General features: G+C 52.5%; 1 protein-coding gene across 1 annotated transcript in view; it reads right to left on the bottom strand.

The window, feature by feature from the left end:
• Positions 1–2,829, bottom strand: part of LOC115648253 (beta-arrestin-1) — a 92,926-nt gene extending 90,097 nt beyond the window's left edge. The window contains exons 1-3 of the mRNA XM_030555567.1: positions 2,602–2,829; positions 2,195–2,256; positions 395–425 (exon numbers count right to left, since the gene is read on the bottom strand). Coding sequence (XP_030411427.1) covers positions 395–425; positions 2,195–2,256; positions 2,602–2,829 — 321 coding nt within the window. The remainder of the gene's footprint in view (positions 1–394; positions 426–2,194; positions 2,257–2,601) is intronic.
• Between the last annotated feature and the right edge of the window lie 9,638 nt (positions 2,830–12,467).

The following is a 12,467-nucleotide window of genomic DNA, read 5'->3' as shown; positions in this document are numbered from 1 at the left end:
AAAATAATTGTAAATGGATACTTGCAATGGATTTGTTGTTATTGCCAATGGTAATTTTTGTAACTAATGTGTTGCTATTACCAGAAACTTTAAAAATGTACAATGTGACTAATCTTTTGGAAAATCCCTTGAACATGTTGGTAGTGATACATAAGAACACACCTTATGTTAAAGGGCCTGGTTATACTGATGTTTCACAGTTAATGCCTGTAAACAGTATTGGAACTTTTCACAGAAGAAAGACATTCCAGACCTAATGTGCTGTGTAAGAAAGGGAAACTGAGTCACACTCACAGGCAGCACTGTCACACAGGGCACACTTGAAAAAAAATGGCTTTTGACACACCCCACTCCTGGCTTTCAAAACCCAAAGACACAAGGATGATGGACTCACCTTTCCATTGGGACTCGCTTTCTTAAATACTCTGCAAAACAAGGAAGGGAAAGATTTGTTAGCAACAAGAGAAGAGAGACTTTGAATCCAGGGCGAATTTCGTGGGTGCATGCAGCAGTACTGGCATAGCTAAACCAGGGTAGCCAAAACACAATATAGACAAGCCCAGGGCTTATTACACAACTCTATATATGGACTTTGATATAATCTGTCTGTCTACCCCGTGTTTAACCCAGAGTCCCTAAAGTTTGCTCCAAACTCTGATCACCATTAGCTGATCTTTTAACTCCTTCTCCAAACTGGGTAAAACCCAGTGGAGTGCAGTCATCACTCAGGCAAGCTGCGCACTGAAATCAGGGGCAGCTGGGCCTGAGTCACGACTGCAAGTCTGTTTAAAGCCAGCAGTCTTCTCAAGGGTGGAGGCAGGAGCAGAGATTGAATTCTGGCAGCACATTTTGCAGCTAACACTCAGTATTTTGAGCTCAGCTAACTAACAGCAGGCAGCAAGGTCTAGCAGAATGGTGCCAGGCTAGGGCTGGGGACACTCACATTATATTGCCAGCTCTGTGTGACCCTGGGCATATTGCTCCCCTTGTGCCTCAGTTTCCCTATGTAAAAGGGTGGCCCCTTCTCTGGCAGACTCCAGCACCTAAAGGATGCCTGCCTCTATCCCCTTCAGTCACCCACGCAAAGGAACACTGTCTCTCAGTAGGAAATTCAAATCCTTTTATTCACAAAGGGCCACAGACCCCTCAAGAAAAAATCAGTTCCCCCCCAAAGGAAGACCCAGGCACAACACTGCAGTGCTTCACTGTATAGCCCTCTGCCCTGCTTCCTTTAGCTCCTCTGCCTGTGTCCTGCTCTCTACATCTCCTACCTGAGACTTCCAGGACAATGTCTCCCTGTGAACCTTTGCCTGCAGCCCACTCCCAGGTGAGTCCTACCCCTGCTCTGGGGGGGAACCCCCTCCAGAGTCAATCCCTTGCTTCTAGGCCCAGTTTGCATTTACCATACTGGTTCTTCCCCTCATTCCCTGGGGCCCACTGCATGAGCCTTCCTGCAACATTCATTCAATCCCTCTCTGCTCAGTCTGTTTTCATACAGCTTTCCTGGTGCCTGCTCTCAACTCCAGCTGGGAGACAGCTGGCCAGTCACTGGACGCTGCTCCCTCTTAAAGCAGCCTGTCATCAGTGAGAGGGCCCCAATCTCAGTCAAGGCCTAGATAGGGTGACCAGATTTCATAGAAGATCAGGGTTGATAGGGAACCTCAAGAGATCATCTAGTCCAACCCCTGCTCAAAGCAGGACCAATCCCCAGACAGACTTTTACCCCAGTTCCCTAAATGGCCCCCTCAAGGATTGAACTCACAACCCTGGGTTTAGCAGGTTAATGCTCAAACCACTGAGCTATCCCTCCCCAGCAAGTGCATGCAGGATGCCATGTGGGGCTGTCCTGAGCCACCTGGCATTGCTGCTCACCTGAGACATCCCACACCTTGCACGGGGCTGTCCCAAGGCCACTTGGCTTTGCTGCTCACCTGAGCCGTGTGCCCTGGACTGACTGCTGAGCCCCACGGTGCCTGGCATTGGGGCTGTCCAGCTGAGCCCCATGCCACCCTGGGCTGACCACCCAAGCCCTGCGCTGCCTGGGACTGGGGTTGGGGCTGAATACCTGAGACCAGCGCTGCCCCGGGATGATTGCCCGAGGGATGATTGCTCGAGCCCGGCACCGCCCAGCACCTCGTGTCGCCACTGGCCTCCCCAAACATTCCTCCACGCCCCACTAAGGGGCTCGACCCACTTGTTTTGCAAAACTGGACATTTGTTCCCTTTGCTCTTGCCAATGATCAGAGCAACTTGCAACTGGCAAGAACAAACAGGACAAAGGTCATTTTTGCCCCCCCCAAAAAGTCAGCATGTCCAGGACCAGGCTGAAAAAAGGGGACTGTCCCAGCAAAAATGAGATGTATGGTCCCCCTAGGCCTGTCACATTAGAAAACATTCTCTGCAAAGCTGATGCTCTGTGCTGAGGCTGATCCATTTGCTCTAGGGTTGCTAGAAACCAGGGGGGCACTTAGGAAGGAAGTCTGGGTTGAGAGCTGCCTCCCTGGTGGATACATTAGCATCATGCAGCTGAGGAAGGTGAAAATCCCTCGGCAGAGGCAGCCGTGCTAGGGGCTTATCATCACCTGACTGCTAGTGACAGACTGCCAGGTGCTTGGCAATGGACCCCGTGTCGCCGCTGCACGTCCAGATCGTGGCTGCCATAAGAAAGTCAAACACTGGGGGTTTCTTTAAGGAGGCTGGTGAAGTGATAATTGTGCCGAGCTGGCAGAGAGGATCTGCTACTGCAGCTCGGGAATAATTCACTGCGTCCTCCCGAATGGGACTGCTGGAGGAAACACCGCCTGAGAGCTTCTGGCTGGCTAGACTCATCACCAAGGGACCCCAATGCCTCACAAGGAGTAACCACAGAGCAGCTCTGCCATGGTCACCCAGTCCATGGATAGAGGTAGGGTAAAATTACCTAGGACCCCCATGGCACCCACTGCATAGAATATCCACACCTAGACAGATGGGAAAGGAATCTGGTGTCTCTTGAATCTGTCCGAGTTCTCTGAGCACAGGGAATCAAGGAGATTAGTTATGGCTGATATAACTTATTTGGACGCTGAAGAAGCCTTTCGAAAGTCCCTCACGAGAGGCTATTAGGGAAATGAACAGGCCGAGAGGTGAAGTGTCATCCTGGATTCACAAGAGGCTAAGAGACAGGAAACAAAGATCTGGGGCCAAATGGTCAGTTTTCCACATGGCTAAAGGAAGCAGCTGCCACAAGGCTCCATGTGAGGGCTGGGGTTTAGCGGAATTATTCATGCTTTGGAAGAGGGAGAGAGCGGGGATAGGGGACGTGTGCAGATGACACAAAGTCATGAAGGTTCATCAGGGCTAGAGAAGACAGAGAGGACCGTCGGAGGGACCTAGCAGAGGTAGGGGGATGGGCACCACGATGACAGTGCCGGCAAATGCAAAGTGAGGTGCCTTGGGAGGAACAATTTGGGATTGTGGCACACGTCACTGGGATCTGACATAACCGTAATCACCTGGGGACAAACCCAGAGGGCCCAGTGAGACCCTCTATCCATCCGTGCTACGCTACCTATGTGCCAGGGTGAGTTCTGGTCACCCTAGCTCCAAAAAGACGGAGCAGAAAGACAGGGGGCAGCTTGTGAGAAGAATTAGAGGCCTGGCGAGAAACCCACAGCTGGAGAGACCGAAAAGACTGGCACTGTGTAGTGAGAAGCCGAAGGAGGGGAGGCGTACTAAGGTGTAGGACACACACTGACTGGTGCAGAGAAGGGTAATCGGCTGCTCCTATTTGCCCTTTCATAATGCAAGAGTAACCCATGTGTGAGTTTGTTACAAGGCACCGTCTGTGCCTGATCCACAGAGGACAGAAATTGTGACAGCCCGTAACTGGGGAACCTCAGCTCTGGAGGTGCCTGATTCGATGTCTAGGGTGTCAGCCCAGGAACCAGCCACTGCACAGGCACCAGCAGACGTTAACACAGATCAATAACTATTCGCTGCCCACTGTGGGGATTCGGACTCTTGCACCTTGCGCAGCAGTATGTGGTGCTGGCCACGCTCTGAGCCAGGCTGCTGGGTTCGGTGGGGCATTGGTCTGATCCAGCCTGGCAGCTCTTAGGAGCTGAGACCATCTGCCAGAACTTCCACGGGCTGTTCCAGAGTATAGCTCGTGGGCTCTTAACATGATTCATTGTCTGGAACAGCACGCTGGGTTCCCAGTCAGGGACCAGGACCCCGTCGGTGCCGTACGGATTATCCCAAAGTGTTTACTCTCCAAGTAATCTCCGTAACAATGGGTAAACAGGCCAAGGCATGTACAGGGTCCCTGCTCCCGCGGCCTTCCTGCCTTGGGCTAGGCAGGGCTTGCGATTTGCTCTTTCATCTCCATTGGATCCAATATCCCCAGACCGTTTTAACAGAAGCCGGGCTGAAAAGACCAGGTCAGCCAGTCCAAGACGGGATCTCTGTGTTAGAAAAACATCTGCCCTTTACAAAGGCTATTCCAATGCTACTAACACCGGCGGGCACTCACAGCACTGCGGGAACTTTGGCTGAGATTCTGAAGGGGCCAGAAGGATTTAGGCACCCACTTGAATTCAATGGGAGTTGGCCGCCTCATAGACTCATAGACTTTAGGGTCAGAAGGGACCAATATGATCATCTAGTCTGACCTCCTGCACAATGCAGGCCACAGAATCCTACCCATCCACTTCTATAACAAACCCCTAACCTATGTCTGAGTTACTGAAGTCTTCAAATTGTGGTTTGAAGACCTCAAGCTGCAGAGAATCCACCAGCAAGTGACCCATGCCCCACGCTGCAGAGGAAGGCGAAAAAACCTCCAGGGCCTCTGCCAATCTGCCCCGGAGGAAAATTCCTTCCCGACCCCAAATATGGCAATCAGCTAACCCTGAGCATGTGGGCAAGACCCACCAGCCAGCACTCAGGAAAGAATTCTCTGCAGTAACTCAGATCCCATCCCATCTAACATCCCATCACAGACCACTGGGCATACTTACCTGATGATAGTCAAAGATCAATTGCCAAAATTAAGCTATCCCATCATACCATCCCTTCCATAAACTTATCAAGCTTAGTCTTAAAGTCAGATATGTCTTTTACCCCCACTACTCCCCTTGGAAAGCAGTTCCAGAACTTCACTCCTCTAATGGTTAGAAACCTTCATCTAATTTCAAGTCTAAACTCCTAGTGTCCAGTTTATACCCATTGTTCTTGTGTCTACATTGGTACTAAGCTTAAATAATTCCTCTCCCTCCCTAATACTAATCCCTCTGATATATTTATAAAGAGCAAGCATATCCCCCCTCAACCTTCTTTTGGTTAGGCTAAACAAGCCAAGCTCTTTGAGTTTCCTTTCATAAGACAGGTTTTCCATTCCTCGGATCATCCTAGTAGCCCGTCTCTGAACCTGTTCCAGTTTGAATTCATCCTTCTTAAACATGAGAGACCAGAACTGCACACCGTATTCCAGATGAGGTCTCACCAGTGCCTTATATAACGGTACTAACACCTCCTTATCTTTGCTGGAAATACCTCACCTGATGCATCCTAAAACTGCATTAGCTTTTTTAACGGCCATATCACATTGGCGGCTCATAGTCCTCCTGGGATCAACCAATACTCCAAGGTCCTTCTCCTCCTCTGTTACTTCCAACTGATGTGTCCCCAATTTATAACTAAAATTCTTATTATTAATCCCTAAATGCATGACCTTGCACTTTTCACTATTAAATTTCATCCTATTACTCCAGTTTACAAGGTCATCCAGATCTTCCTGTATGATATCCCTTCCAGGGGGTTCCACGGGTGCCACAGAGGTGGGGAATGAACTGAAAAGCCCAGGGTCCATGCCAAGTCACCTCCCATTGGAATAAGACCTCGTTTGCTCTTGGCCCACCACAGTTGATGGGATGCAGCCCTATGTCCCCTGTTCTAAAGGGGAGGTTGTCACATTAATCAGGACACTCTCTGGTAGACTGCCTTTCCTTGTCTCACACTCGACACAACACGACCAGTACACAGCACAATACATAGCCTCTGAGCTTGCGGGTCACCTTTGTGTGTCAATTTCACCAACTCTCCCTCCCCTTTCAGAGGCCACCTGTCAACCCTGGCAGCTCTCGCCCACCTAATCCACCCTTCCGAAAAGGTTCATAGACTCAGCCACTGGGAGGCAGCGTGGTTCAGTGTGGTGGGCTCTGGCCTGGGAGTCAGGGACCTGGGTTTTAGTCCCAGCTCTGCTACTGGGTGAGCATGGGCAAGCCACTTCCTGCCTCAGTTTCCCCTCCCACCCTTTGTGTTGGCTTGTCTCTTTGTGTTATGCAGCACCCAGCATAATGGAGATCCGGCTGTGTCAGGACCAATGTTGTAATGCTAATAAACACCCACAGCAGGGGAGAGAGAAGCTGACAAGCCAAAACCCAATTGAGTCTTGCTTTATTGACTCAGCAGCAGCTAAATGCTTTGCGTTGAAGCTTTTCCCGGCTCTAAGAAGTGTCACATCTTTGCCACCCCAGGCTCCCCTGCCCAATGTTATGTCTTCAGCTCTTGTTCTCCCAAATCGGCTGCGTGCCTTCCCGACTGAAGCCAGATTCCCCTCGGATGTTGGGGGTTATTGTTTGCACACTATGCAGTGGAGAGACGGTCTTTGTGCTTCTGTTCCGCCTCCACATTCGCTGCGCAGCAGCAGCAGCTTCACAGTGCTCAGAGAATCGCGGCATAATTGGAATGATATTTCCCTTCCCTTTAACATCCCTCCAGCTGCTCTGGCTCCTTGTCATTTCAAAGGCAGTGCCTGCACTCTCCATTTCACTGCTGGAGGGTGGCATCTTCTCCTCCATCCTAAGGCAAAGGGTCTGTGCCAAGAGACAGTGTAGCCGAGTGGTCAGAACATAGGAGCAGGGCTCGGGATGCCTGGGTTCTAGTCCTGGCTCTGATGCACTCTGTGACTGCACATCACTTGGTCTCTCCATGCTTCAGGTTCCCCCAGCGATGAAGGGATGTACTAGCCGCTCGCAGGGAGACTGGGAAGCTTAGTTCATTAACACTTCCAGAGCTCTGTGATCCTGGGGGGAAAGGCACCCCGGGAAGCTCAGAGCGATTGAAAAAGAGAGAGGTTCTCCCCCAGGCTGTGTGTATCAGCCCCTCAGCCAAGCTGTTTCCTTTCTCAAAGCGAGCGCTGGCCGGTTTATGGCACGGTGTATCCTCTGGGCTTCGAGGGCAAAGGCAGCAGCCTGTGGGTGTGAAGCGGCGAGAGGGAGCAGCAGGAGGGTCAGAGCTCACTGCTGTGGCCCAGCGACAGCTGCGAGAAAGGCGGGTGGGGACCCTGGGATGCACCTCTGGCTCCCTGTGCTTTCTGGCCAATCTGCCAGACTCCTTCGGCCAGGAGAGCGGCGGGCGGCGTGGCGGATAACCAGTGAGATGCCAGCACCTCTGCTCCCAGCTCAGTGGGGGTATTTCTACAGTCGGGTCCCAGGGAGGCAGAGAGCTCGCTATGCACACGCAGGGAAGTGAAGCAGGCAGGCACATACTGGGAAATGAAGCCCGCACACAGGGGAACCCGAACACAGAGTCGCTGCCACAGGGAAAACCAAAGGTCATATAGAGGCACTCACAGACACACCCAGAAAGATGCATGTCCACCTGAGCACCAAAAACACAGCTGCACGTGCCCACAAACACACAGAGATAGCCCACCCCACCCCCTGTACAGCCTTGCTTTGCTCAGTCATAGCATCATAGAAGATTAGGGTTGGAAGGGACCTCAGGAGGTATCTAGTCCAAGCTCCTGCTCAAAGCAGGACCAACCCCAACTAAATCATCCCAGCCAGGGCTTTGTCAAGCAGGGCCTTGAAAACCTCTAAGGAAGGAGATGCCACCACACCTCTAGGGAACCCATTCCAGTGCTTCACCACCCTCCTAGTGAAATAGTGTTTCCTAATATCCAACCTAGATCTCCCTCACTGCAACTTGAGACCATTGCTTCTTGTTCTGTCATCTGCCACCACTGAGACCAGCCGAGCCCATCCTTTTTGGAACCCCTTCAGGTAGTTGAAAGCAGCTATCAAACCCACCCTCATTCTTCTCTTCTGCAGACTAAACAATCCCAGTTCCCTCAGCCTCTCCTCAGAAGTCATGTGCCCCAACCCCCAATCATTTGCAGTCTTCCCCACTCTCACGCCCCAGCTCGGTGTCATGTCCTGAGGCCAGCGAAGCATTTCCAGCTCCTCCTTGGCGTGCCGAACCCAGAGCTGGTGGCGCCCCTCTCCTTCGTAGCGACTGACCCAGTTTGCTGCGTCACTAGCAATTAGCTACACAGCTCCTTCCCCGGAGAGAGCATGGAGTGTGCTGCAGTAGGGACTGTCTGTGTGGGGGATGGGAGAGCCGGGAATGTCTTTAGGTGAGGGACAGCACCAAGCCTGTAACCTGAGCCAGGCTGGGGGGGAGGGGTCAGCACCTTTGCCCAGGAAGCCGGACAAAGGAAGGGGCCGGCTGGAGGGAGTTAGTTCAGTTTCGGTTTTGGGCTGGGTGATTGGAATTCAGGGAATCCCAAGCTGGGGACTAAGCTTCCTGAACCCCCAGAAGGACCAGATTGAGGGGTCCTGGTTGTGCCTACAAGCTCTGCTGTAACCTGCATTCCTGTTGTCCAATAAACCTTTTGTTGTACTGGCTGGCTAAGAGTCACTGTGAGTCCCAGGAAGAGGGGTGCAGGACCTGACTCCCCCACATTCCATGACATGGAGCTACCACCAGGCCATTGTACACCACATGCGCCCGCTTGCCAGCATTCCCTACGGACCAGCAAGCAGCCTGAGCTCCCGTCACCTTCGCAGGAAGCACCCAGCTCCTATTAACCTCTGGCTGCTGCAGCCACTGACTGTCACCATCTCTGTTTTGCTCCCTGTTGTAACGCTCTCCGAACCACTGAACTACCCTAATCCATGCCCATCAATCCAGGGCACAGTGTGACCGTCTCCATTTTGTCCCACAAAGTGCCATGCAGATCACACTGAAAGTCACGGCCCAGAAGCTTTACAATCCCACTGCCTGGGTGAATTCCAGGGGACACACCGAGTCCATGCACAGTAAGAACCAACAGGCAGGACAAGCTGGTGTGTACAACAACCAGGTCCAGAGACCAGTACTGAAAAATACAGCCCGTGTATGCCATGTTCCCCTCTAGCGGCTAGTCTGCACAGAAGATAACAGCCACCTACTGCTGCCAGCGAATGGAGTTACTTCTTTAAGTTCAGGTAACAGTGTGGTGTGCGCTGGGGATTTAAATGGCTCTGAAATGCAGCCTGAGCCTACATGAAAAGGCAGTTCCCAGCACAACGCAGCGAAGTTTGCACTCTGCAGCACCCAGGGACTGATGGGCTCTGACCAGGAGCACTGCAGGAATGGGCCCGTGGGGACCTAACGAGGAGCCTGGTCAGAGATGACCAGTTCTGTTAGAACTTTAATTAGCAGCTCCTGATTACATTAGCATCCGCCCCGGGCCTACCCATTATTCATCCTCAAACTGGCCCCCAGCAGTGTTTTACTGCCCACCCCAGGCAAAGTGAGATTGAAAACGCATTTCCGTTTTCCTGGCAAGGCTCATAATTTTAGTCATGCCTCCATGAATTTTTCATTTGCCACCCTCCTCCTTTCCCCCCTCCCCCCTTCGGGAAGCTAGGACGGATTTCAATTGGGCGTTATGTGGCCTCGACAGAAATCAAGAAGCGGCAGAGGGAGCGTGCCTGCCTCGCGGCTCTGGCCCGGGGAACGGACAGGAAAGGAAGCCGAGCCTGCTGCAAGGGCGTCTGCAGCGCTGGTTCCCAGGGGAACATGGGGCGCTGATGTTGTAATGGAAGCTCTAGCTGTCTTCTACCATTTCCTGTCTACAGGCCAATTAAGGGCAGCTCTTTACAATGGAAATGGCCCTGGAAACAAAGAAATCCTGAGCTGCCAAGGCAGAACTCAGAGGCCTGCTGGCTCTGACCCAGATCTCAGCTCACTCAGGACATCATGGGGGTCACTATGCAACCCGCCAGGAGGCTGGGTCAGCTCACACTGCTGCATGTGCCAGCAAGACCAACCAGGTTCTAGAGCCACTTACCAATCTTGGCAGAGGGGGGGTTTGGCAAGAGAGGGCACACACTGGGGTCGCGACCAACACCAGCGATTCATCAGAGGTTTTTAGGCTCCTGCTGACAGCAGTCAAAATGTTTTCTTGTAGCGACATGCCAGGGCAAGCGGGACTAGTCCTGGGAGCTGCGAATCAGACTCAGCGCTTGTTTTGGGCCATACGTGCCCCGCAGAGGCATGCTCCCCTGCGAGTCCCTCTCCCCTTGATATTCAGCATACACTTTCCTGAGGCACATCCCAACACTCCTAGCAAACTCCCCTAAGCAAAATCACCATCACTTCACTTCCTCTCGGCCACGTTATACACATAGGGCAAAATTCTGCCCCTGTGACCCCAGCATACGTGCTCTGATGCCAGGAGTCCGCACCAGTACCACAGAGCCCACAGCACTTAGCTCCTGTCGCCTTTCCCCTGCTCAGTTCTGCTGCTCATTTCTGAACAGCTTCCAGTTCCTGGCTCCCTCACTCCCAACATACCCAGAACTGAACAGTCACCCCAGGTGCTGTTTCTGTCCGGCTCTGTGCTGCTGCGGACGCAGCTCGCTCCTCACCGGGCCTATCTGCTGCCGTTTGGCTTTGCTCGCTGTGGCACGTTCATCCCACTATCTCAGCCTCATACCTTCCCAGGACACTCCCACGGAGTTCCTCTGCCTTCACCTGGCTTCCCCCAGGTGCATTAGCCTGCATTTCTCCTCATGCCAATCTCTGTTCAGTAGTTCCTAACCTCTCCCACCCCCTTTGGCTTCTTTCTCCATCCTGGTGTTTGCAGCTCCTCGCAGGTCAGTGTCAGCTGCACACGGACATGTTATTTTCTCCCTTTTCCAGATCACTCACGGTGATGGTAAATACCCAACAGTGATCCCTGAGTTATGAGCCAGCAGGCAACTCCCCCAAACAGATACCATTGATGTTTAGCATTCCACTTTGGCCCAGATCCATGGCTGCATGAGAGCGGCGTTCAGCACAGCTCAGAGAGCTGGGGGGCAGGGTGGGGCAGAGGGAAGAGTAGACTTATGCCATCTTTACATCTGTTAGTCCTGGGTCCAACCAGTTACCTAAGTGATCTCTGGCATAAAGTGGGGCAGCCTCAGGGTTGTTCTACTTTGCACCAGCTGCCAGTGGCTCCAATAGGGCATAGAGACACCTCTTCCATGCCCCCTGTTCCTGGGGCTGGTCGTGGAGGTGGGTGTGATGTAGTAGGGACTGTCTGTGTGGGGGATGGGAAAGCCGGGGATGTCTTTAGGTGAGGGACAGGACCAAAGCCTGTAACCTGAGCTAGGCAGGGGGGAGGGGTGTCAGCACCTTTGCCCCGGAAGCTGGACAAAGGAATCCGCCGGCTGAAGGGAGTTAGTTCAGTTTCGGTTTTGGGCTGGGTGATTGGAATTCAGGGTATCCCAAGCTGGGATCCAAGCACCCTGAACCCCCAGAAGGACTCAATTGAGGGGTTCTGGTTGTGCCTCCAAGCTCTGCTGTATCCTTCGTTCCTGTTGTCCAATAAACCTTCTGTTTTACTGGCTGGCTGAGAGTCACTGTGAGTCCCAGGAAGAGGGATACAGGACTGGACTCCCCCACACTCCGTGACAGTGGCGTAGGAGCTGCTTCAGTAGTTCTATACCACCTGGAGATTTTCATGCACAAGGGATCTCCTCACCGGTCCAGGAAAGCAGGGCAGCAGGACAAGATCTGCCTCTCCTTTTATAGCACCTAAGTCAGTTTTCAATCTACCAAACAGTATTTCTCCCCAAATCATTCCAAATTAATTCACCGGGGGAGATTGTGAGAGACATGGTGGTATCACACACCCTCTGCTACTTCCCCCCTTCACTCGCTCATTGGGCAATTCGCCCCAAGACACGACACCGGTTCATGGGGCCCCATGCTTAGCGCTCATGCTGCTGTTACCCTTCGGCTAGTTAGTGATTCAGGCCGTTTCATTGCTAGGGACAGACCCACAGCGTGGAAACAACCAGGGTCCCTCTGCTTCCTTCCTCCAGAAGCCGTTGCCTATTTGCCTTTCTATACAGCTGTCTGATATGCCCCGTCCCGCTCAGAAGTACCGTCAGAGGAGCAGTAAGACCTTGGTGCAGCTGTGATGGAGGGAGGCTGAGACAGAGCCATGTCGGCTTCAAGACCTGCACTGACACCCAGAGCAATGTTAGCAGAATCAAGCAAACCTGAGCCAGCCTTGACAGGTGTTCAGCCTGTTCTTAAAAACCTCCCGTGACGGGGATCGCAGCCCCCTTGGGAATCAGTGCCAAGCGTAACTCTCCTTAGAATTGGACATTTTTTCCTAATCCTTAAAACTCCCTTTTGGCCTCTGTGGAGCCAGGCTGTGC

This window comes from Gopherus evgoodei, chromosome 1 (assembly GCF_007399415.2).
Source record: "Gopherus evgoodei ecotype Sinaloan lineage chromosome 1, rGopEvg1_v1.p, whole genome shotgun sequence".
Taxonomy (NCBI): domain Eukaryota; kingdom Metazoa; phylum Chordata; order Testudines; family Testudinidae; genus Gopherus; species Gopherus evgoodei.
This window is presented reverse-complemented; position numbering and strand designations above follow the sequence as displayed.